The sequence below is a fragment of the Ambystoma mexicanum genome, chromosome 3p (genome assembly GCF_040938575.1).
Source record: "Ambystoma mexicanum isolate Mex_15411 chromosome 3p, UKY_AmexF1_1, whole genome shotgun sequence".
Taxonomy (NCBI): domain Eukaryota; kingdom Metazoa; phylum Chordata; class Amphibia; order Caudata; family Ambystomatidae; genus Ambystoma; species Ambystoma mexicanum.
Genome location: NC_090925.1, coordinates 1,234,792,363 through 1,234,819,142, shown reverse-complemented (window position 1 = coordinate 1,234,819,142; position 26,780 = coordinate 1,234,792,363). Strand labels below are relative to the sequence as shown.

Genomic DNA, 26,780 nt, shown 5'->3' with positions numbered 1-26,780 from the left:
ATCTTAATCATAATCTCCTTCTTCTGCCCAATGCCGTTCGTTCCTTATCCCACATTTCTCCACTACCAGCTTCCCCCATGCTAATCCCTACCCTTTCACTAATCCCCAACTGTGAACATATTTCCCCAACTTTTTCGCCGCCCCCTTCCCCTGAGATGAACCCAGGTTCCTAGGTGTGCTCCGATGATGTGTCTGCCGCGCCTGGCCCCCATAAAATCCCAGAGAAGTCTTTGTGGGGACTACTAAACCCCACACTAGAGATTCCTAGATCCAATACCACTGGCCGCAAACTATAAGGTAATGTGTGTAAGTCTTGCCCCTCGATCAGGGTTCATCACCAGTCTGCTTTCACTCTTGAATCTGTCCATCTCACTACGATGCCATTCAGTCCCGATCCTTTGCTTCTCATTCACGGCTTATTTCCCCCTTTGCTTTTCTTCGTTGCTGTTTTCCACTCCCACAGTTTCCCGGGTCCTCTTTCTACTCTCTGTAGTTCCTCTCAGCCAATTTCATCTTCTCCTTGATCATTTTAAATCTGTTCCCCCTTCTTCACAGGTCATAATCCTGTGTTGCCGTTCTTCCGAAGAAGAAATACGCCCAAAACGAAGGGTCCATTTATACCGAATCTGTTTCTTTGCCAAGTATTTCACCACCGAGCCCATCGGTCTCCTTTTTATAAGCGTGGTCTGCGCAAGACCCTGGTATAGGGTAACTAGAGGGACTGCCCGTTTAGTGGAAGGACTAAGGGCTATATAAGCTATGAGACATTAAGGTGTCCCGCCACAACTGTTCATAAGGACTTACTAACAAATCCTCTAAGTCTTCTCTGATTTGCTTGTCTCTTGTTTTGAATAAGATCTCCTTGTTCTCTGATGTTTTTCTCAAAGCACTACGTTCCTTGATGGTAAGGTTATGTTGTACATTTTTTGGGGCTTCCTGTAGTTTCTTCATCTACTGTTTGATGCATTTTTCAAATGTTAAATCGGTGGGGGTACTACATTCTCATTTGGGGAGAAACTGGATTTCACTCTGTCCTGTGTCCTCCTCTGATCCAGTGTAATCACTGTCTTTAAAATGGGATTTAATGCAGATTGTCCTAAAGAAATTGGCTAGTTCTTGATCTAATTTAAACCAGTCGGTCGGATTGGTTGGGACGAAGGACAATCCTTTGGAGAGAACTGGCATTTCTTCTGTAGTGAGGGTAAAACCTAAGCGGTTAAAGATGGGGTTTTCTATCTGGTTCACTGTCTCCACTGATTGTGACGTCTCCTTCGTGGTTGTCTCCACGCTGGGTAGCGGTAGGGCTGCATAGCATGTGGCAGAGGGCCCCAGTAACCGCCTCTGGGGCTCCCTCCTCCAGAAAAAGGAACCAGTGGTGGTGGAGGGTATTGTCCCTGGTATTGGTGAGGTCCAAAGGTGCGGAATTGGTCATCAGAAGCAGAATCAGAACTGGAAGTGTCTGAAAAGGACACCCACTTTCTCCTTATTCCAGTGGTGCCTGTTGTACTCTGTGCTCTGTCCTTATCTTTATTCTCCTTATATTCTGGTGCCAGGATAAGGGTAGACATTTTCTAGCTTGAACCTCTTAATGTCGTTTGTTAGTTTTTTGTTTCTTTTCCAGGGTGGTGGACATACATTTATCCAGAGCCATGTTGGTTTCTTTTAATTTGTCTTGTGTGTTCTCTAAGCTGGTATTACTAAGAAACTTGGCCTCTCGCTTTCAAGCTGTTCTTTAATTGTTGTGTGTACCCGTTGGGCAGTGGTGATAGTTAAGACCATTCGGTCCCTGCTGCATTTTGTTGCTATCTGGCTGAACCCTATCATGTATTATTCATCTTCTAAGAACAGTGCTGGTTTGTTGCGCACAGTTAGACCCAGGGGTACAAGGTTAGCTTTCAGATATTCATGCAGAAAATGACCGTGTACCTCGGTCCTAAAGCATTTCTTCTTTACCTTAAGCAAATAATCACCTGAGGGTGTGGATGCTATGTGTTGTTGTGCCCCATCCATATTGAAAAGGGTAGGTCCTCGAATAATCTCACTAATCTGTTCCTCTGTGAAGCTTCATGTTTGTTCAAGGAATGCAGTGCTTTGAGAAAATTATCGGAGAACAACGAGATCCTGGTATAGCTGAATTTCTTCCCCATTAATTCGCACCTGTCCCGCTATCCTCGCTTAACTCAGGATCTGCTCTTTCTGGCCATATGATGTTACCTCCACCAAGACATCCCTTGGACGTGAGCCCGGTTCCACTGCTCTCCTTGGACCTACTCGATGCAATCTGTCCACCTGGACTACCTCCTCCGGGTTGTTCGCCAGGATTTCAGCAGAGTTGCTGGACCATGCCCTTCGGATCCTTATCCTCCAATGTCTCTGAGAAAATTTTTATCCTGATGTTCGACATCCGTGAGTGGTTTTCCAGGTCCTCACATTGCATCTTCAGTTTATGTGATATGCGAGAAAGATGTTCTACCGCTTCATCAGTCTTTTGCGGGTCGTCTTGCATGTTTTGAACCACCTTTTCCAGAGTGTCAGTTCTTTCCTCTAATTTAGCCACATCCAGTCTCATCTCCTGTACGGATTGCTTCATTTCCTCTTTCAATGTGTCAAATTGAGCCTGAAAGGAGGCCAGGAACTGATCTTGAAATTCTTTCAACCACCTTTGCATGTCCTCTTTGCGTAGCACCGTGGGTACTTCTTCCCCGATCTCCTGCATCACATGACTTTGGCTGGCCTCCCCGCTTCTGGAATGAGAAGTGTTATCCGAGCTGCACAGCTGTTTGATGCTCGTCGTTTGTCTTGACTTGAGTGGTCTGCTGGGCTGCCACTACCACCTTTCCTTTCCTTTTGTTTTGGACATATGGATGCTGTTGGGGTGTCTCCGCTGTACCCCAGTTGTAAATGTCTGTGGTCCGATTCTTTTCTGGTGTGAGGGCTTCTCTCCACCGCTACACCTGCATTCACTTCCACCCCGTACTTTCCGGCTACTGGGAGATACTGATCATTAAATCTGTTCTGTCCTCCCCTGAACTCTGTCCCAATTTGTTCACTTTGCATTCCACAGCGTTGATGTGCTCCTTTGTGGTGGGGGGCAGTCCGCCGTCCCCACTGTACTTTCCTCGTCACCAACGGCCTTGCGGGCCTCTGCTTCTTTCGGAGGAGTTGCGTTCTTCTACTCTCTTTACTCCTATCTTTCCCAGCTTATCACTCAGTTGTATTGCTGTGCTGTGGGGCTGGGTATGAACCATCCCCTCAACTTGTGCCCCTTTGGATCACTGGGCTATATATGCAGAAGCAGCCCCACTCCTGATCTTCCCTTCCTTCCGCCTTGGACCACGCTGTGTCTGATCTCCTGTACTGTGTTACAATGCAGGTTGAGGGGTTGCAATGATGAGCCAGGAGACCAGGTTGGATTAAGAGACGTTAGTGGGTTCGTGGTACATAAGTCACAGGTAATAAGTTACAGGCAGGATAAGTACATAAGGGAGGGAAGCATCCACCGGTCCCCCTCTGCCCAGTTCATTTTCTAACTGCAGAGGGAGAACCTTGGCACTCATACCATAACATTCTACATGGAATGCACCACACAAAACATTCTGGACTCAAGCTCACACATACATAGGGAATGGCCTCAGACCCAGGGTAGGTTAAAACATAACATACTGCTTCTCCTCTCTGTCCGCTCTCTCTCTCTCACTCCTTCTTTGTCCCCCGAGGGCCCGGCTCCGGTTACTTCCCCAACACACCAGGACTTCGAGACTCCCCCTCACCTTGCTGCTGGCCAGGGAGATCTACACCGTCCCTTCAAGTTGGTTTTCTGAATGCGCACTTCCCTCCGCAGCACCCGATTGTCCCTCACTGCAGCAGGAACTGTACAACGCTTTGCCCGGTCTCTCGCCTAGCCTGTCAGATGCTCCAGGTGTTGTATTCCCTCTCTCCTGTCTCTTCCATATATGAGGCTGTATGCTGCCTGTTCACACGCTGCTTTGTTTTATGCTACTGACGTGGCCCAGTGGGGGAGATAGATGTTCACATGCATCCTCCTCTGCCGGCCCCCATCTTGGAATCCAATACTTACTTCTATGATGTATTTTATTTGTATCCCGCTCATACACAAGTGTTACAAAGAGTGTGGGAAACAAGGTTATGCAAAAGTGAAGTGTTCAAGAAATATGTGAGGATATTCAAGCCGTTGGCTTCCCTTCCCCCCCACGTTTTCAGCCGTGGGCAAGGCGGCACACTGGAGCTTAGCGCACACTCTCTGGCTTCTCTAGCACGAGGATGCAGTTCAAAACCTCAGCATCAGGGCCTTCTGTGTCAGAGTCTCTTTGCCATTCAAAGTATCTTATTCCAGAGGGCCTGATGCAACACGATAAACATTAAAGTTCCTTACTTCTTAGGATTTCACACATACAACTTCTCAGGTGATTTACTGTTCACCCCGGGTCCCACTTCGCTGGGCTCAGATCCACTTTAACACAAAACCTTCAATTGGTCTCCCTCCGCCTTGCTCGGACCAAATTCATCTACTTTTCCAAACTTTCTTTGCTTCATCAAAATCGAACACTTTTGACTGTGCGCAGTATTTTGCTTGACCCGTCACAGGACCACTTCGATTCATAATTACTCGTTCTCTTCTCAATATACCTTTTTTATTCTCACTTTCGCTTTTGCCACTTCTCAGCTGGATACCTTACGGAAACCTTCGATTTTTAAAAAAAGTATTTTATTAGCATTTGTAGATAAACATACAATGTTAAAAGCACATTGCTGCGGTCTTATTATAGGATAGTGTCTGTGGTTTTCATAACTAACCAAATATAAACATTAAACAACAAATAACAATGTCTGTCTTCCGGCTATGGTATGATTATGTCCATTCTTTTCCCTTGGGTGGTGGGGTGCTGTAAGGGTTGATGTCGTTGGTCTGGGGTGGCCCATGTTGGAGGGTATGGTCAATGTCTTGCCCGTGCTGGGCAGTACATGTGGGTTCAGGGGGGCTTGTCTGTCGAGAAGAACTTATCTCTTATTAAGGCTTTCCATGATTCGAACATGGCGCTAATGTCACCCTCCGCTCCAGTGATCCCTGCGTTCCAGGCGTTGGTTTCTGCAGTTGTCCATCTCTCCATCTCTTTGATCCAAGTTTCGTATCTTGGGCCCCCAGGCGATTTCCACGCCATCGCAATCGCTCTCTTTGCAAGGATGCACGCCATGTCCATTAGTTTCACGGTGTGTTTGTGTTTGTTCAGTCTGGGACATGTGCCTAGTAGGCACTCCTTTGGGGTCCATTCGTACCTGTTCACTCCTGCTTTTCTGCAGGCTCGTTCAATTTTGGTCCAGAAGCCTTGCACCCTGCGACAGGTCCAAAACATGTGGATCATGTTAGCGTCTTCGCTGCCACACCAGGGGCATTGCGGTCTGGCTTGTTTGTTAAAGCTGGCGACCCTGTGCGGGGTCATGTAAGTTCTGTATAAGACGTTTAACTGTATTAGCCTGAACCTGGCGCTTCTGGACACCTCTTTAGGGTAGAGTAGTACCCTTTCCCATTCATTCTCAGTCACAGAGATTTCCAAGTCTTTCTCCCATTTTTGTTGCAGCAACGTGCTGCAGGGATTGGGCCTGTCCATTATTTGGCAGTATAGTCTGACTACGGGTTTCCAGCCGTCGCTTAGGTTGTACATTTCTTGTAGCAAGGCGTTCGGTGTTGGCCTCTGGCCATATGCCCCATTTCTTTTTTATGGTGTGTTTGACCCGTTGGTACCATAAGAACTGGCCTTTTGCCAGTCCCTCATGTGCGTGCAATGAGTCGAAGTCCCTGAAGGTTCCATCATCAAACATGACCACCCAGGTGTACAGTCCACCTTTTCCCAGCTCCTCATCGCAGCTAGTCAGTGAGTGTCTTGCATACATCTGCCAGTATTGGGATTTCAGGTGAGTATGGGTGGTGTAATTGTAGCACCAAGCTGGTCTTGTCCACACTTGTCTGCCTAGCTTTACTATCATGAGAGTGTGTGGGAGTTCAATCGACGGGTTCCATAGGATTTCCTTGGTGTATGTTGGAGCGGTCAATTGTTGCAGGAGGTCGGTTTCAGCTGTTGGTTCGTCCGACAGCCATCTCGTTACGTGGCTGAGCTCTGCCGCCAAGTAGTACTTCTGAAGGTCGAGTAGTTGTATCCCTCCTTCCTTGTGTGGTAGTGTCAGTATGTTCAGGGGTAGCTTGTGCCGGGTCGCTACCCATTAGAATTCTTTGAGCTGTACTTCCAGTCTTCTGAAGAAGGGTGGTCTTATGTAGTAGCATACGTTTATGAAGTAGTACAAGAATCTCGGAAGGATTATCATTTTGGTGATTGCTGCTCTGCCCATCATTGAGAGTGGTAGCTTGGACCAAAACTTCATGGAATTGCGTAGTCCTCTCATTACAACCTCCGTGTTGCATTCATGTGTGAGCTCTGGTGTGTGTTCTATGTTGACACCTAAGTATCGAAACACTTCTGGCTGCCATTTGATTCCTACCGTGGGTAGGTCTGCCTCTTTTACCCCTCTGAGCCCGGCCAGTGGAAATGTGCATGATTTTTGTTTACTGAATTGTATCCCTGAGTAGCGTGCGTAGTTGTCCAATATGTCTAGTGCTATCGAGCATTTATTTGCAGGTGGCTTAATTATAGAAGAACATCATCCGCATATAGTGAGATTATATTATATTTCCCGCCCACCCTTATCCTGGCGTCAAAGAACTGCTTCCTAAAGTAGATAGCTATTGGCTCGAGTCCCAGGATATATAACATTGGCAATAGCGGGCAGCCTTGTCTGGGACCTTTCTGTATTGCCCAAGCCTTTGACACTGTGCTCCCAGTCTTCACTCTTGCCATGGGGGCATTGTATATTACTTTGACCCATCTCACGAAGCATTCTCCAAACCCGAATTCCCTCAGGACCTCAATTAGCCATTCCGAGAATATAGAGTCAAACGCCTTGATGGCATCTAGTGACAATACTGCCATGTGTTCACCATTCCCTAGGGTTTGTGCCATGACGTGTTGGAGTCCACGTAAATTGGCTGTTGTGTTTTACGGCGTGGTACAAATCCGTTTTGGTCTTCGTGGATTAGGGACCCCACCACTCTTGCAATTCTTTTGGCTAGTATAGTGGTTAAGATCTTGCTGTCATAATTTAACATCGCCAGTGGGCGGTAGGAGTCACATTCGCTTGCGGGTTTGTTTGGCTTAAGCATCGGGATTATAAGCATTTCTTTCATGCTTCCTGGTAGGGTCCTTGTTTCATATGCATCGAGAAATACTTTGTGTAGTATCGGGGTTAGGGTTGTTTCGTAAGCCTTGTAGAACTCCGGTGGGAGGCCGTCACTCCCTGGGGTTTTGCACGTGGCAAGTTATCTGATTGCCTCTGTCACGTCTTCCGTGGTGATCGCCTCTTCTAATGCCTCTCTCTGTGTGCTGGTTAATTTGGGGAGTCCTATCTCTTCTAGGATGGCCTTGATGTCTTCTTTCGGTACCTGTGTATCGTGGGCATACAGCTTAGAATAAAACTCTGTGAAAGTGTCGTTAATCGACAGTTGCGCCTTGTGTATTACTCCATTTTCGTCTTTAATCTCAGTTGGTAGATGTCGTGGGTGTTGCTGTTTGCACAGCCAGGCCAATAACCTGCTTGGTTTATCGGCTTCTTTATGCGCCCACGTGATGCGTGTTATATAATTGAATTTGGATAGTCTCTCCCAGGCTAGTTGGCAGCTGTCTCTGATCTCCTTTAATTTCTTCTCATCCGCTTTGGTGATTTGGATGTTAGTTTCCAATTGTTTTATTTCCTCTTCCTTGTTCTCCAGTTCTCCCTCAGTTGTTTTTGGGCACCTCCTGCTCCTGCTATCGTTTCCCCTTGTGTCACCATTTTCATAGCTTCCCAAAGTTTGCTCCATCTGTCGACTGTGCCCTTGTTAATACTTACAAATTCCTCTAGTTTGTCCCCAAGGTCTTCTCTGAACGCTTGGTCCGTAAGAGCTTCACTGGCCATTCGCCACATCGGGATGGGGGGGGGGAGGTCTAGGGCCTCTGAGATTCCATTGCATGAGTAAGGGAGAGTGGTCTGAAATCGATCTGCCCAGGTAGTGTGCGGATTCTGCTTGTATCAGTTGTTCTCTATCGATGAACAGATAATCTATTCTGGTGTATAAGCTGTGGGGGGATGAGTAGTAAGAATAGCATTGTTCCATAGGGTGCAATTCTCTCCAGGCGGCGGCTAGGTCTAGGTGTTCCACCATGGTGTTTAACGCCTGCAAGGTTGCATTTTTTAGTTGTGGTGGGTCAGACCTGTCCATAGCTCCATCTTTAACACAGTTGAAGTACCCCTCGATATAAAGAATCCATCTCTGTGGTGTGATATTTTGGCACACAGTTGCTTGAGGTGCGTGGGTATGCCATGGTGGGTGAAGTAGGAGTTTACTATGCATATTTTAATGTGTTCAATTATGCCCCACATTATTAAGTAACTGCCCTCTTTGTCTGCTTCCACTCCCAGCAATTGGAATGGTACTTCTGGATTCACCCATGTGAACACTCCCCGTGCATACTTGGAGTAGGGCGCTCCTTGCCCATGACCCCCCCCCCACCCCCAGCATTCTTTCAGTTTGGTCGTGGCTTCCGCCGTGAGGTGGGTTTCCTGGAGTAATGCTATCAAGACTTTCTTTCTTCGTAGGAAGGATTTGATCCGATTTCTCCGTAAGTATGAGCCCATCCCCCTCATGTTCCATGTCATTACTTTAAGTTGTGTTGCCATTGTCGATTTTTGGGCGTTCTTCTAGTTTGACCCTGGCTACTTCCCCGGAGTGGCCACTGTTTCCAGTACGTGGCCGTTCCCGCTGGTCTTTCCCCTTTTTTACCTCTGTTTCTTACGGGTTTTGTGTCCTTTGTCCCACCGGTTATTTGTGGCCTGAAGACAGTATAACAAACAAAACAAAAAACATAATTCATACCGTTGTACCCATCGTCTGCATTTCCTCTGCAGTGCTCAGGCGCCCTTGCGCTGTCTGGTCCCATCCTGGGTTTCGAGCGCGAGTGGAGTTGTCCCGGCAACAGGCCTGCACTGATCTGTCTGTGGGTTAGTGCTGTGTGCTTGGTTGGGGAGGCCGAACGAGTTCCATAACCATTCTGCTATCTCGTGTATGTATGGTGTTCCTGTCTTTTCAGTGTGGTGCTCCTTCATTGGGATTGTGGGGGAGAGGAGTGGTTACAGGCCCTTTGTATGCCATGGTTTCAGCCTCTTGAGAGGTTGCTTCTTTCCCTTCTGCTAGATTGTTATGCTCCATCCACATGGTGGCAGCTGCTGGCGTTTCCAGAAATATTGCACAACCTTTATGAATCACCTTCAGTCTGGACGGGTAAATAACATGTATTTTCGATTCAGTTGCCTGAGCCTGGCCTTGATTGGAACAAACGAGTTTCTCGCCCTTTGTACTGTTGGTGTATAGTCTGGGTAAATGGTGATCTTGGAGTTATCGCGTTCTATCACTCCTCCCTCTCTGGAGTATTTAAGTATGGTTTCCCTGTCTTGGAAGTTGAGAATCTATGCTGTTATCGGGCGGGGGTATGAGCCCGGTGGTGGTTTCTTTTGGAGGGATCGATATGCCCTTTCCACAGCGAAGCCTTGTGTTATTTGTCCTGCTCCGATTTCTTGTTGTATCAAGGTTTCAACGTAAGATGTTGGGTTCGGTCCCTCTGCGTCTTCAGGTACTCCAAGTATCCTTATGTTGCTGCGCCTGGCGCGCCCTTCTGCCTCCTCGGATCTTGCTTCCAGCATGGCCACCTTCTTTTCTTGTTCAGCCACTCGAGTTTTCAGGTCTACAGTGTCTTCTGCTGTCTCCTGGAGGGCCGCTTCTGCATTATTGACTCTCTCAGTGAGGTTACGGGCATCTTGGCGCATGAGCTGCATGTCGGATTTCACTTCTTCAATTTTAGTGTCAATAAATGTTCTCAATGCGGCTATGGCCTCTAATACTTGACTATCCCTGTCGTCTCCATCCGTTATTTTCTGGAGTTCGGTTCCAGTGGTTGCTGTTTGTGTTGGGGCATGGGATTTGGCAGTGACAAGAGTCCATTGTGGCTGTCTTCCCCTTGTTTCTGGAGGAGGACATTATGGTGCTACGTTGTGTCCGTGGCGTGTTATGGCTAGTAGTTCTGTGCCTGTGCTGTCCTCCTTGCTTTTTCATTTTGCCGTGAACTACGGCCTTATTTTATTTGCTTTCTGTGCTTGTGGTTTCAGTTCCAGAGCTTCTTGGGCTGTCCTTTTTGTAATTTGATCCGTTGTGGTGGCGGTTCATGCGTGGTGGGGCTGCTTGTTCTTGCTTCCCTCTGTGTTCCGCGGCTGCCTGTGGTTTGTGCCAGTGGAGCCTCGGATTTTGGCTGCTGTTGTAGGGGTCATTGTTGCAAGACTATTGTGGGCTGGAGTCTGCTGGCTCCGATTTGCCTCGTTTTAGCTCCTTCTATTTTGTGGTCAAGGCGCTTAGTGACAGTAGCGTGTGGGCCACCTTTCTTGTAAGGTTTTGCGGGTTGGTTGGGGTGCGTTGCAGCGAGATCGCCTTCTGGTGTTGATCTATTGAGCTATTTCCAGGGCTTGCAATGTTTCCGTGCTCTATGCGCATTAGGATTGGTGGTGCCCCGTCTCCCCCTTCGGTGTGCTGGTGCTTGAGTCTGGCAGCCACTCAATATTAATCCCAATTGTCACTGTATGCTGCTTTCATCAGTGCGCCCTGGTATTGTGGCTCACCTCTATTTAGTTGATCCAAGTTGTGGGCCCCCCGTTGTGTCTCCATTCATCCCTGCGGCTTCAAGTTCTTTGCGGGTGGGGCAGCGGGTCACGGCTCCCGTGTCGTGCTCCCTCTTATTTCTGTGCCGTTGGGAGGGGTCCTCACCGTCTCTTGCTGCGTTGTGGGGCTTCCGGCTCTTCCTGGGTTCAGCTGGGCGTTGCAGGTCGGCTCTTCTCTGTCACGGCTGCCAGGCGTCTCGGTCCTGGATGTCAGAGGCAACCTGTGCCCCCCTCGATGGTGAAGTGGAGCTCGGGCGCCCTCGATCTCTGCTCCTGCGCTGCTTCTTCCTCTTCCTCTGCGGAGTGTCTCGGGAACCTCAGAGCGGCTTCCCTCGCGTAGGTGTCTTGGCGGCGGTCTGCTCTCCTCCACTCAGCGGCGTAGGCCCTCGGTCGCGTCTGCCATTTTGTGTGGATCTGGAGGGGGGGGTCGGCCCGGATGAATTTTTGTGCCTTCCCCAAGTCCGATTTTCTTCCGGTTTGCTGGCTCTACATCGGGTATCGCTTCCGCTGCCCCCGAGCCCTTTTCTATCGGATGGTGGTGCCTTCTGGACACAGTTTCAGTATCGGGTTATGGAAACTCGGCCAGAGCTCGGCATCTCTGCCTCCTTACGCCATGAGCACCAGGCCACACCCCCTTACGGAAACCTTCGATTGAGCAGCCACGCAGTGCCAGACCACTCTGTCAAAGGTATTGTATCTTGCTTTTAAAGTTCAATCACTAATCAACAGTTCAACTTTATTTGCATCTCTTATCACACACGTTTCAACAATGTTCATTCGAGTGTTCACCATACAATGGTGCTGCTTGCAACCTTGGCTTCAATACAGACCGGTCTTGTATTGGTCTCCGAGTCACCGGCTGTGTTGATTTCACTGACGCTGCTTTGGTCTTGGTCTATTAAATTTTCACAATGCAACCAGAACCAGCTTTATTCCCAACTACCCTTCCCTCCCCCAGCCACCCTTCACCCCCTTGTCTCAGAGCACAACACATCATTAGGTATACACAAAAAAATAAACATTGTAAAGCTTTGCGCAGTACATACCCCAACCCACTGCTTCCCCATTGCCACAAAGCCCCTTGCGTGCAGGTCATTTGTCGTCTTCTTCATTCCCTTCAGACGACTGTTCGGACCGGTCCACCTGTAGCATGTTTTGGCGGAATAGAGGCCAATAGTCCAGTGGTTGACTAGTGGAAGGAAGAGTCGCCGCGTATCTAGTCTCAATGCTTCTCCTTGCCTTGATTATTGACGCAGGAGGGCCCCGGGTATCTCTGACACACAATGCAGGATTCTTCAGCCTGGTTTCCTGGTCTTACGCTTTCTATTCTCGAGGTTTCTGGAAATTAACGGTTGCTTTAAGAAAAGGTCAACTTCCCTCCTTGCGATTCCCTTCTGTTTTGCTGTCTTTCTTCTTTCGGTTCAACTGCCGTCTCGAAACTGCTGTTTCCTCGTGTGCTTTGCCTTGCTCAGAGTGTGCTCTCTTGCTCCACCTTTTTATCCATGTGGGGAAGCTTAATGGAAGCCAGGTGTGTGTGATGGTCAGTAATTGCCTGACCATTGTATTGGGACACGTCAGGTATACGGCTTGTGTGTTAGTCTGTTTTTTTCTCATAGCGGGCTGTCCATGAGAAAGTGTTCGTGTTGGAAAGGGGGGGGGGGAAGAGTTCCCAAATATCCAACTTGGTCGGATGGGGTAAAGGTGTTATAGGGAAGGGGATACCGCATCTCGCGATCCAGTGTCCCACTCCCACAAGACTCCTCAACCAGGTGATCCTCCCACACTGGTCCAACCCCAGGAACTGGATCCAAAAGTGATGACCGTGTCCTGGCCACCTGGATGACGGATCCCTGGGGACTAGTGTGTGATACGTTATCACACAAAATACAGTACATAAAAAACCGAATGGTCGAAATGATCAGATTTGATCCCTGATCCTTTAGTAGAGTAGTTTACTCGGTGCAAAAAGTTATATTGGATCAGCCTCATCCGTGAAGACACATTCGCCTCCCTAGCCACCACCATTGCCTACCCCCGTTCCTCACTCTCCAGGGTGCACAGTCTGGTATAGTGTTGTTATACCTTTCTTCTGCAGCGCCTCAGTGAACAGGTTAACCTCTAAGGGGCTATGGTCTGGGAGGTCGAGGTCACAACTAAACTGCGCCATCATCGCATGCGCTAGGCGTATGTATGTATGTATGTGTACGCTTCCCCTTGATCAAGGCCATACTTGTATCGCAGGCCCTGGAAGCACATTAAAGTTTTGTGCTTGATGAAATCCCCCACTATTGTAATCCCCACTCTGGCCCACCGTTGCTGGTCCGCCAGTTTCCTAATCTCCATCCCTTTCATTCCATCACCCTTTCCATCCTATCATTCCCCCCCCGCGGGCCACTGAAAATCTTGGACTGATTTGTCAGCCCTTTGGATTTGCGCCAGTGGCTTGATCCCCATGAGGAACAAGAGAGGTGACAGAGGGCACCCCTGCCATTGCTGATCCCTCACAGTGCCCACTACTCCATCTCTCCTCTCCTGTCCACTCCCTTGTCTCCTCTCCTGTACCTCCAGGGGAGGAAGGATAGCTCAGGGGCAACGCGTTCGTCTTGGAAGCAAGTCAACGCAGCAAAACACAGGTTTGAATCCCAATCCCACGCTTAGAAAGCAGTCGCTGGTATTAAGTGCGTTCTAAAAGAACAATTATAATTATTATAATAATTATAATGATGCCACACCATGTGCTTGTACTTCCACCCCACCTGTGCTTGCCTCCTCCTGATTCTGCTACTGTCTGCTCTCTGTCACTCCATTGTCTTCTTCTACCTCCACTCTCTTACTAGATCTTCTCCCATTCTACCTCCTGAATACCACATCCAACCTCACTTCTAGTGTTACTCCCAACCCCCACCATTACATACTCTCTAGCTCTAATGACTTTGTCCATTCTTGTACTCAAAGCTCTACCCCCTTCCACTTTGCTGCTCCTTAGAACCTCATTACTCTGCATATTCTCTCCCCGTTGCTCTTTTCTCTCTTTCTCCTCTTGTTGCACTTCATTTTAAAAAAGGTAGCGGGTGCTTCTCTCCAGAAAGAACATGGCATGATAACCTGTTTTGAGATGAGAGTTTGCAGCACACGCTTTTTGCTCACTGTACTTTTCACAGATGGGAAAAATAACCATTTGCATATCAGTCTTTGTCCCGCCCACATGGGCAGTCCAGCACCGAAATGCTATGGCAATTCCTCTCTGAACAAGAGTACCAACAGCAACCCCATACACGTGTTTCAGCTTTGTTGGGCATCATCAGTGAGGTGAAGCTGTGCCTCTCTGAGAACAGTGAGCAGGGAGTCCACGTCTGGTTGCCCCCAGGTAACTCAGGGTGATCTTTCTTCTGCAGCGCCTCAGTGAACAGGTTAACCTCTAAGGGACTATGGTCCGGGAGGTCGAGGTCACAACCAAACCACGCCATCATCGCATGCGCTAGGTGTATGTATGTATGTGTACGCTTCCCCTTGATTAAGGCCATACTTGTATCGCAGGCCCTGGAAGCACATTAAAGTTTTGTGCTTGATGAAATCCCCCACTATTGTGATCCCCACTCTGGCCCACAGTTGCTGGTCTCCCAGTTTCCTAATCTCCTCCAGGCCCAGATTGTTCCATAGAGGTTGAAACCTTGTAGTGTTCCCTTTCCATTCCATCACCCTTTCCATAACACCTCCCCCGCACCCCCTGCGTCACTGAAAATCTTGGACTGATTGGTCGGCCCTTCGGATTTGCGCCAGTGGCTTGATCGCCATGAGGAACAATAGAGGTGACGGAGGGCACCCCTGCTATTGCTGATCCCTCACAGTGCCCACTACTCCATCTCTCCTCTCCTTTCCACTCCATTGTCTTCTTTCCTGTACCTCCAGGGGAGGAGGGATAGGTCGGGGGCAGCGCGTTCATCTTGGAAGCAAGTCAACGCAGCACAACACAACACAGGTTTGAATCCCAATCCCACGCTTAGAAAGCAGTCACTGGTATTAAGTGCATTCTGAAAGAACAATTATAATTATTATAATAATTATAATGTTGCCACACCATGTGCTTGTACTTCCACCCCACCTGTTGCCGCCTCCTGATTCTGCTACTGTCTGCTCTCTGTCACTCCATTGTCTTCTTCTACCTCCACTCTCTTACTTGCTCTTCTCCCATACTACCTCCTGAATACCACATCCAACCTCACTTCTACTGTTACTCCTACTCCTAACCCCTACCATTACATACTCTTTAGCTCTAATGACTTTGTCCATTCTTGTACTCAAGGCTCCACCCCTTCCTTTTTGCTGCTCCTTAAAACCTCTTTACTTTGCATATTCTGTCCCTGTTGCTTTTTTCTCTCATTCTCCTCTTGTTGCACTTCATTTAACTTGCTTCTCTGCCTCTTCCCAACTCCTTATAAGATCTTCCTCCCAAACTATTGATGTATCTGGGCCTAGACATGGTGTCTCCTCTTCACTCTTTCCTTCTTCCTGCAGCCACCTATCTTGTCAGTCCTTTCACCTCCTCTGTCGCTTTTCAACTTCAGCGATCTTCCTCCCAACCTCCTTGGTAATACTCTTTCATTAATCCTCTAGCAACTCTCTCCTTTCTGTGACCCCTGGATTTTTCCTCCAACTTCTACTCTGCTATCCTCTCTACCTTCTTTCTTCCAACTCCTTCCAGCCTTCTCCTAAACTTCCCTTCCAACCTTCTCTCCAATATTTCTCCCTACTATTTTTGCAATTCTTTCCCCCCTTTTGTATTTCTTCCTCCAGCCTTATCTTGCTACAATCCTTCCAACACCTATCTCTGCTTCTCCTCCTCCGCCATCACCATGGCCCACACCTCTTGTAGATTTTATTTAGCTCCATCCCCTCCCTCTAGGCTGTTCTCGGCAGGAGTCATTGTACCTCTGTGGGACAACTGTTACTGGGTACAGAATGGTACATCTGGTCTCCCTACTTTAGTGCATGCACTGGCAATGAGGTGCTGCTGCAGGGCTACACAGTGAGGTGAACCAAGCTTACTTGACCCTCATTTTCTATCCTGGAATCCACATACGCGGTTTCAACTCTGCTGAGCAGACCACCAATGTGCGGATTCTGATTGCAAGGCCGATGCATCATTTGAGCCATTGTGGAGTTGAACACAACCCTGTTCTCCGCTGCAAGGAGTGGCCCATTTGCTCACTGTTTGGCAGGCGGTTTAAGGGTGTAACATGACCAACTCCAGACCTACAACTATAGTGTGAGCCACAACTTAAGTTAAAAGCACAGTCATGAATGGCATGATTTAAGCGACATCACTCTGCCACAGAGCTGGGGTATAGTTGAGTGGTAGAGGGGATCCTCCTTGTACTGCCTCCAGTCCCAGCATCATGCTGTGGGTGGTGGCACCTGAGTTCTGTAACCACCCGACCCAACGTCCAAATAGAAAGGCAGCAGACTTCTTCACAAGGGGCTCTACATCCCCTGACTGGACACATTCTCTAACTTTAGGGGAACATATGGTGCATCGTTGCCTATTCATGGTAATGCTAGAGAGCCTATGTGCTAGGAATGTCATAAATAAAGTTGAAAATATTCCTTTATTTTCCGTTGCTCCTGAAGCTCAAGTACTTAAGGTAAGCAGTGGAGGGGGGCCATGTGAAGTTGCTAACAGTATTGCATGGTCTTTGTTTTTGTACTATTAATGAAGGGGATTATGGCGGTTGTGTTCCCTATTCTTATCTGGCTTCTCAACCTCAAATTCACACACACACACAAAACTGCAAAATGATTTGTAAAGAATAGTCTTCTCTGTGGTCACCCTTAGCTGACCAGATTCCTTCATCATTTCTCGTTTGTCACCTTTTCTGATCTCCCCAGTTTCAGCGCCAGTCAGGAGAAGGAGATGAAGACTCAGATCTGTGGACTGGCTACTGCGCTTTTCACCTTGGGGACTACAAGCGTGCACTGGAGGTGAGTTGGAGATTACATCAAGTGGAAACGCGATCCAAACTATCATGCACAGTCATAAGTGCAAATGAGGAAAATTGTGAGAGATGTCGATACTCTGTCCATGATCCTTTTTAAAAAGTATTCAAGGTTACAAAATAGATGTGTAGAATTTCTTAAACGTGTTATGATATATGGATTGAAACTGTGCTACACTATCATTTGCTCTCTTGGTGCTCTGGTGGATCTAACAAAAAGAGGATTAATTGAGGAGAGAAAAATGCAAGATATCTTTGCTATTGTCTTAATTTGTGTAGTTCAGAAGTACCCAGGTTCTGTGCATGTTTGTTTCTAGGTAGTGTGTCTAGAGTATTTAAGGTATCTGTTTCTAGAGTTGAACCTCATGGCCGTGTTGCGAGGATGTATTGGCTGAGAATGTGATACACTGAAGGATTGCCATCTGACATGGGTGTTAACACCCAGATTTAAAAAAAATGTGTATTAATCAAATGATATAGGAGCTATCTCAGGAAGTGTGCTTTGCTAACAATACCCCCCCTCTCACCATGCCAAACGTATAGTGACACATTGTCGGGTCCTGCCCTGGTGCTTCCACAAAGGCTGCTGACCCTTGCAGCGTCACAAGGGCATCTCACTCTCAACTGAACTCTTGAACAGCTGAGCCTGGGACACCCCAGAGAGAAATGGAAATGGGACAAAATAATAAACTCAGATTCCAGATTTTCTACTTGATCAGAGATCTGCAGGGGCGAGAATAACATAACATGCTAAGCATTAGTCTCCTGCTGGAACTTCCCCGTCCCACTGACTTCCCAAACTATTTATTCTAAACCTGATTTCCTTCTGCTCAAAGCCAAGAGGGTTTCCCAGGAGAATGTGACATCTATTCTCTGTTCAACTTTCCCCGAAACTCTACTCTTCTAATGGCTTATTGCAAAACAGAAGGAATGGGAAAAAACAACTTTGCCATTACGGACTTCAAGTCCCATAATTCCCTAAGTACCGGGGCAAAGAAGAGGGCCAAAGAGGCACAATGCTGTAGGAGTGGTCAGATTGTTAATTCAAATGACCCACACCTTAGGGAGATTGAGAGACTTAAAAGTCCTCCTCAGGTGCAGGCCATAGGTGATCAGGAGAAGCAGTGTGGTCTGTGTATGCATCCGACACGGGAACTAGAGGACGGAGAAGATGCCGAGATCACTGTTCAGCAGGAGACAGTAGGCGGTTCTGAGAGGGTCTATGCCTCCTGAAATCTGAAGTGCAGAGGATGCGCCGCAGAAAGCTTGCATGAGAGAAGTTTGCCCTCAGATGACCTAATTTGTAGAGGCTGCGCAGCGGGAAGCAAAAGCGAGAGAAGCTTTCCTTCACAAGAGGCAGTCTCAGGTGGTTGTGGTGCACCAGTGAGCCTTCGGGGCAAGGGACGTTCCATAACCAAGTGTTGTGGGTGACGGTGGAGCAGGAGAAATATTCTGCCGGGTTGCGAAGAGCCACAGAAGCAGAACACCTGCAAGCAGCGAAGGAATCAGACGTGCACGCTTTACCCAGTGACTTCACAAGCTGTTGCTGACCCTCGAGCGCTTCGAACCGGCTTGCGTGCTCCAGGCAGACATTTGTCTAATGACAAACACTCAAGTAGGAATGGAAGTGACTCTGCTAGTAACTTTGAATACCAAACTATCAGAAAACTACAAAAGCAGTATTTGTTATCAGAAAATGGCTATAAATGTAAACGCGTCAGTTTATTGAAAGCATAGCAACCTGATGGCTGCAGGATTAATAAAAGCTACTTTATGCAACCATTGCCCAAACCAAGAGAAAACAAAACCTGGCAATTAAAGTACAACAGGTATTGCCAAAGACTGAAGGTGACTAATAACAGTTCCAAAGGTTGTAAAGCTTGTTGACCCTATCTTGAGAAGAGCATAACAATAGCTGGTACAAATCCACATTGCCACTGCCATGGAGGAAGTAGAATAAGATCTTACACTTGTCAGTCTTTGGTCACTTTATTAGGGAAACAAGAGTGGCAAGAAGGCTGCCCGTCGGGGAACTGAGCAGAAGTAGAGGAGAGAGCGAGAGAGCAGAAAGGGGTGGTTGGCAAGGGAGGGGAGAGAAAAGGAGGAGGAAAAAAGGAAGGTCTTGAGGAGTTTCTGGAACTTAAGGAGATTCGGCTCAGGGCGGAGAGAGGCAGGGAGGCTGTTCCAAAGGGAGACACCTGCAGTGGATAACTATCTCACTCCAAGTCTCTGCTTGGAGAAGCGGGTCACTCGCAGGGAGTTGGAGGAAGACGAGCAGCGGGCTTGGGAAGGTGAGTATTTAGGAAGAGAGTGTTGCAGGTAGAGTGGGCCCAGGCCCCAGAAAGCCTTGTGGACAATGCAAAGGGTCTTCAACTTAGTCCTTGCTTGGTTTACCATCTGTCTGTGTCCAATCACCTTAGTTGCTGCAAGCTGAGGCTGATGCCGAGGGAGCCCGTGGGAAGGGGCCAATTCTTGTCTAACACACATTCATTCGGTATTCAATATATAGACCAGTAGGAGGGCCCCAGTGGTCTAAAGTCCTCCCTGACACTCACTGGCTTGTGGCATATTCCTCCGGCGGTCACCTTTTTCTCTCCTTCACTGCGGAGGCTGGGAAACTCACCCTCTCTCATTCCACTCTCCTGCCACATGTCTTTCTCTGCAAGCCGGCACCCTGAATCTTGTTTTCTGGGCAAGGACTGCGTCCTTTCTGTTTGGTGCTTGTTCGCAGCTGCTGCTGCTGATCTTTTATCACGGAGGCTCCTAGACTGACAGAACTTACCCGGCCCCCTGGACACGGGCTAGGTAAGTCTTCTGGACAGTTTGCCAGCGTCCTGGCTCCTTGTCCGGTCCCACCACAGCTGCCTCCTCTGAAGCAAGGTCCCCTGCTGATCTCTCCCACACAGGCCTCTCTGTTGTACATTGTTCTGTTCCACTTGTCTCTTTTTAAACACCTGCAGCCCCTTGACAGGATGCAGGTGTGAATCTTTAATGAGACTTGCCTGACCATAGTTAAAGGGGCATGCCTGAGCCTCACATCTACTAGTCTCAGTACCAAAGTGGTAAAAGAGTTTACTTTTAGTTGCCTCTTCATCATCCCACTACTGTTAAGTGGCATATATGAAAAATGGAGGGAACAGTTTTACAATACCGTATAAAGGTCAGGGAGCGGTCTGGTTTGGTCTTAGCAGGATAAGGGAGATGCCATGTCTCTCCTAAGGGTACACCACTCCCAGCTCCCAAGGACCCTCCACTCGGGTGATTCTCCCTTGCTTCTCCACCGCCAGGGTCAGTATCCAGGAGCTATGGCATTTCCCATGCCACCTGAGACGAGGATCCAGGGGATCTAGGAGTGACAATACCCACAGGTTTCTCACAAGACACAGAGTTGGTGGTTCCACAATGCTTTTATTTAAATGATAAACAGGTTTGGGAAAATGCCTCAATGGCCCTCTATCAGGGGTTTCCCTACCTCAAAAAAACTAACTAATGAGACAGTTGTCAGGATCTCAAAATACATGTCCACTGTAATGTGTCCAAAACCTATTTTGACCCTCACACTCTAGTACTACAAAAGTTACTAGGAGGGAAAATAATATGTTGTTGGCTGCTTTCCTGTAGCCCTTCTTCACAGTCAATGCACCACAGTCCAATTGGTACAGTAATGCCAGGTTACACTTTTGAAGAAGTGACCTTCTTCCCTTAAATGCCAAGGAGACAATCCTCTTCCTTGGTCTTACCTGCCAGTTACTGTCACGAATATTAGGTAATTTAAAACACAGTTATATGAAGATACTTGGTAAGGTTCTCTTGCATCTTAGGTCATCCACTATTTGGGAAGTGTCTTTCTTCCCTGAGAAGTGGATCTTATAATGCCAGGGGGACAATCCTTTTCCCTGGGCTTTCTTCTTGGTTGGCAAGAAAAAAACAATAGTATATTAAACTGGTTTTTTTGTCTCGAACAGACTTGGTTTGCTTTTATTGCCAACTATTCGTATTGTTCTTACAATGTACTGGGACGAGGAAGAGTAGGGATTTATGATCGCCACTCTCAGGTGTTTGATTCACACCTTGTTGTCGATTGTGCAGTTAGTGTTTAAATGGGGTTTTCTGTCTGGTTGTGGGTGTGTGACAACTGTTTGTAGTTACTATGGATTTTGTGGTTATTTCATATCTTTCCACCTCCATTCAGTTTGTTATGGCCAATGAACTGTTACAGCCCCATTCCACACATCCTCCTCCCACGCTCTTCTCTCGACTTTTGCCTCCAGAGCACTGTGCGTGTTATTGTTGCTCACCAGATTTTCACTGCTCTTTGAGAAAGCCACTGCATTCTGCTTACCTTGCGTCACTGGCACCGGCTGTGGAAGTCCATCTCCTTAGGGTTTGTTGGAGGACTTTGCAGCCAGGGACCTGCGGTTATATCAGTGCAGCGTCAAACGTTCTCCACCTGCTGGTATCAGGTCTGCTGGGAAGTGCCGTCCGCTCTCCGATGTTGGTTGGCTCAAAGAGGGTAGGGCTGCCACTCGTTTCGCCAGGGAATAGTGTCTGTTCTATAGGGCTCAAACAAAACAAGCGAATGTTTGGGATACCGCTCCCTCTTGGTGTGCAGGTGAGTTAGCTTACCTCTGGGGAAAAATGCAGTTTGTAAAGACCAATCCTGCCCATGACCTCTACTTTTTCATATCGTTAATTTATTCAAACACTTTTCAGTAAGAAAACACATACATGTGTTTTTTACAACATACACAATGGTTCCATTTTTTTTAAGTAACCAGATGTTATAAAATACATACATGACATAGAAACATATATAATACACACAATATTTTCTAGGGGTTTGTGCAAAATGCTAGAAGTGCAAAACGACATCCATATTTGGAACCTTTGTTTTGTTTATGCAAAATGGAAATGAACATGCAGATACACCTAACATTTATGGATCTTCTACATGCTGTTATTTTGTTTAATGAGTCCGAACATTATTGTTCACCATTCTTGCCTTAGCTGCTGCAATTTGACATTTTCCTGCGGCCAAGATGGTCTTTTTTTATATATATTCCGTAAACGGGAAGGATATTATAGACAATCCTATAGGACTCTATGGGAATGGGGACACAGGAGCACCGGCACCGTTAACAACAGTGTTGGTTCTCCCGTGAGAACTCTGGGAGCGGGTGCCGACCCGCGTGGCAGGTCTGGACCTGGAGGGATGGACAGCAACCACCCGCAGAGTCCGAAAACAGTGCCGGTAGGCTTACCGGCACCGTTGTTTCGAGACTGGCAGAGTTGTAATGAGGCCCAGGGTGTTTCGGCCCTTTATTGAAGATCCGCCCCCCACCCGGCATTCTTCTTTGGATGATTTAAACGCAGGCTTTCACCAGAACGTATAGTGAATTTAAAAAGCAGTGTAACATTCGTACAGCTACCCCTTCATCTTGTCTCGTTGAAACTGTGGGAGTATAAATCTAAACAACTTATTACTAAATATAGTAGGGTTGGGTGTGAAAATAATCCCTCCCATTATTTTACCAGAGAAAGCTACTGATCTGCTTTTAGTTTCCACATGGGGAATGTAAAATGTTTGTTTTACTAGAAACTGATTGGCGGAGCATGGACTCTAACCCTTTCTTCAACTGCCGGGCATGGGGTGTTACTGTTACACCTGCAGAGGGAAGTCATTTTGTTAGGACCACATCACTATGTATGTGTCCACAATGTTTTAGTGGAACACTTTTGCCCTCTTTTTTTGGGACATCTTGTTACTGACCTTACGGGTGAGATGATCGGCAGACTGCCCTTACATTTCCGGCTGTTATGCACCTGGGTTTTAATTATGTCCCACGTATATGAGCCACCTCGTCACAGGTCGATACACAGAACAAATAAAATTAAAAAGGTGCATAAAACTGTATACGTTTTTTCTCCAAGATGGGACTAGTGTTTGTTTGCCGATGGGAAGGGGTGATACCTTTAGGTTCACCACAGCTGTCTCAGGGTCTTGGCTGAATTCAAGAAAAACAGGTTACTATGGTCTGTCAAAATGGGACTGTGGGTCTTGCTACCTTTAGGTATTGACGCCACTCTTCAAAAGCAGTCTTAATAGCCAGAAGCTGGCAGTCCATAATTGTATAATTTATCTCTGCTATGGACATTTCTTTTGAGAAAAATACCACAGGATGAAATTAACCTGTGGCTTCATGTCTCTGAGACAGAATTGCTCCCATTGCAAGATTCGACATGTCAGCCTCCACAAAACAAGGCTTAGCAGGATCTGGGTGCAGGAAAATTGATCTGGAGGTAAATCAATCCTTGAATGAACGGAAAGCATTCTCTGCCCCCAAGCTCCAGACAAACCTTTCTCCTTTCTTGAGCAGTATTGTGATTGGGGCGATTATTCGGAAAAACATTCAATTAAACCTTCAATAGAAATTAGCAAAACCCAGGAAACTGTGCACCGCCTTTACCTTAGTTTGAGAAGGCCAGTCCTCCACTGACTGAACCCTCCTGCAGTCCATTTCCAAACCTCTGGGAGAAATTATGAAACATAAAAATTCCACTGTCTGACTGTGAAATTGACTCTTCTCCAATTTGGCGAATACATGGTTTTCTCTTAATCTTTGAAGTACCAATCTGATGTGAACTTGATGTTGTTCTAAATCCTGAGAGAAGATTAAAATATCATCTATGTATACAATGGCGAAGATGTCCAAAACTTCTCAAAGAACTGGAACGCAGCTGGAGCATTGCAAAACCCAAAGGGCATAACTTGGTACTCGCACAATCCATATCTAGTCTTCAATGTTGTTTTCCACTCATCTCCCTCTCTTACTCGCACTAGAATGTAAACTCCCCAAGGGTCAGATTGAAAGAAAATTACAGTCCCCTTAATCTGTTCAAGCATTACAGATATGAGCAGAAGTGGTATCCCTTCTTTATGGTAACCTTGTTGAGAGCGCAATAATCTATACAGGTCCTGTGAGGTGGAAGTTCCCCCGATTCAGTTTCATAAAACACATCCCAAAACTCCTTATAGCACTTGGGATGGCACCTATACAATGTAACAACACTCCTCCCTCAGCCAAACTCTTCACAGCTTTGTCCTGTTCTAGCGCTGGCATTTCCATGGTCCGAGTTCCCAAACAATGCTTTCTACAAAAATCTGAATTCATTTCATCACTCGTCTACTCCAGTCTATTTGGGGATTGTGATAAGTGTGCCAAGGCATGCCTAGGATTTTTTTCAACTGTGGGGCATCAATTAGTTCAAACACCAGCTCCTGCCCATGGTTTCTAGCCAGGATCATAGTCAAAAGAACAGTTTCATGATTAATGGAAACATGCGGTAAGAGCTCAGCCATCAACGGTCCTGACGTGTTCTGCTATGGTCTTTTGTACCAACGGATCCCTAAAGCCTTTGCCACCCCCAATCCATAAAATATACTGCAGCCCCCTAATCAATCACCACAGGCCCTCTTCCCACCAAAGTTTTCTTGCAATACAGGGGTACTTTGGAGTGATGTGTGGGACAGCTGCCTGGAGAGTATTAGCAACCTGTTGTGTCTTGTTCAAAGATGACTGGAACCTCCTCTGGGTTCTCGGGCAATTTCCAAGAAAATGACCACTCCTGCCACAGACATAAGCTGTTTTCTAGACACCTGTCTTTCTCCCCTTTAGATAGGGGTCCCCTGACCTTCCCTGTCACCTCCAAACACCTGTCCTTAAAATCTCGATTGACAAATTCTTACCTTGGCCTTACTCCTCTAGGGATTAGCTTCTCTTCTCCAAAGACTCTTCTCTGCACAGTCCTCCTTTCACTAAGGCTAAAGTCTAGCTGAACCACGGGCCTCACAGGAGGCGGGACGACTAACTGCAACTGACAAGGCGTCCTTTAACTCATCTCGGAACCCTCTACAAAATGGAGAAGCCCTTTTTTCTTATGGCCTATGGCTTTCTAGCACTAGAGTTTTAAATTCTGTGATGTAGCTGACCAAATCTGTTACCTTGTTTTATTTCCAACAGTTCTCCATCCACTTATCAGGAAATCTGCCGCCTGTCAAACAACTTACTAAACCCTTCCTTAAAAAGGTGAAAGTCATGTAAAGCTGGATCTCGCTGACAGACTAGCAACCCAGCCCAACTTGCTGCCTCACCAGACCGATAAGACAAAAGGAAGGTAACTTTAGATGTATCTGTGGCAAAAACTTCTGGTCTACTAAGAAAGAATAACTTGCACAGAGTTAAAAATGTTTAGAACATGTTAGGCTCCCTTCCAAACAGCTCAGGTGGAGATAGAGGAACAGATACCCAAAATGTTCGCAAACCTCATTCTGACCCCCTACTCGCATCACCATAGTTCACGGTAACCAACACTGGGGGTTCCTGGTTATCTCCTACACTAGTGGCTTGAGATCTCACTCCTAAAACCTCCAGAAAGTGAGAGATCTTGTTATTCAACTCCTCAAACTTTCTATTAAGACTTACATTCTCCCTACGGGCGTCTTTCAACTCTTCTCTTAGTTCCCAAATCATTCCCCCCCAGAGCTGCCATTGTGGTCTTGGGGGGAAGGGGAATGTGGGCGCGATAGAGGCTGCCTCGCCCTCAACTGGACTTAAACAGGTGAGCTTGGAACAGCCCCGAGCGAAGGGTGAATGGGACAAAATATTCTCAGATTTCAGATCTTCTACTTGAGCAGAGATCTGCAGGGGCGAGAAGAACGTAACAAGGTAAGCATTAATCTCCTGCTGGAACTTCCCCCGTCCCACTGACTTCCCAAACAATTAATTCTATTCATGATTTCCCTCTGCTCAAAGCCCAGAGGGTTTGCCCGGAGAATGTGCATTTAATGTCTTGGGTCTTGAGACCTTCTTCTTGTCTTACAAGAACCTCAAAGCTTTTGAATCTTTTATTTCTTCCTCAGAAATAGTTTTTACCTAGCCTTATTACTTAATGTGAGGGATCAGAAATGCGAGATGGGCAACTTGGTGAAGGTTTTTCACAAGTAGCCATTTTATTAACAAATAAGGGTGTGATGAACGCCTAAGACTAAAGGAAAACACTCTAATAAAAGGAATCTGTCACTCACAATTATACAAACTCATAAAGATATTGCATGGCAATACAGATTTAACAAAATAACAGTTATACTCCAACATAAGATTTGTAACCACGTATCCTTGTAACTAGGGTTGGATTCCCTTCCCCAGGTTAAAAGCAGGATTTTCCACACCAAAGTTCCAAATAAGAAAGTTCCTCTTTGTAGCCAAGCTGTTTTTAATATAACAAAGTTCTTATCACTCCAAAAACCTTTCACTTGGCACTTGGCAAAGCTTCCACAAAATGAGTTTTTTTCCACACTTATAATCAATATTACAACATAACTTCTCCTCCTCGAAAACACAACACTTCCACAATTCTTCTTGATCAACAACAATGTTTTGTCAGAATGGTTTTACCACAGTTCATCAAACACATTAGTGATCTTGCCACTTTCTTTTCTTCACAACCTTCAACGACAATGCAATACTTCAGTATCTTCTTCCTGCTCCACTAACCTGCCAGGACTGCCACTAATAATCCCTTTCCTGATATACTCGCCCGCCAGGACAAAAACTCCGAACACTCCTAACACTAATACAAGTACTCTGTGGCAATGCTCTTTGACTTTCAACAACATTGAGATTTACAACTTCTTCTGCGAGGATATAATACACATTGGTGCTGTTTGTTAAACTGATTTATTTGCCACATTCAATGGAGGTTAAGTTCCTCTCCTCCTTGATACCTTTCGCAAGAAGGGCTCCTCTCCTGCTGTTAGGAAAGATTTCATTTTATATGTAAGTTTCAACTCCAGTTGTACACCCCCAAACTTTCTGCTGCCGTTTAAACACCATAGACTGACTTTGCCAGAGAAGCAAAGCCTTCAGCTGCACTCCTCTGGGCTTTCGCTCACTTTTTATGGGGAAACTGACATGCCCT

General features: G+C 46.8%; 1 protein-coding gene across 2 annotated transcripts in view; it reads left to right on the top strand.

Moving 5' to 3' along the window:
* Window positions 1-26,780, top strand: part of IFT56 (intraflagellar transport 56) — a 1,056,475-nt gene that overhangs the window by 92,648 nt on the left and 937,047 nt on the right. For both annotated transcript variants that reach the window (XM_069652706.1, XM_069652707.1), the window contains one exon: window positions 16,696-16,788. In XM_069652706.1, coding sequence (XP_069508807.1) covers window positions 16,696-16,788 — 93 coding nt within the window. The remainder of the gene's footprint in view (window positions 1-16,695; window positions 16,789-26,780) is intronic.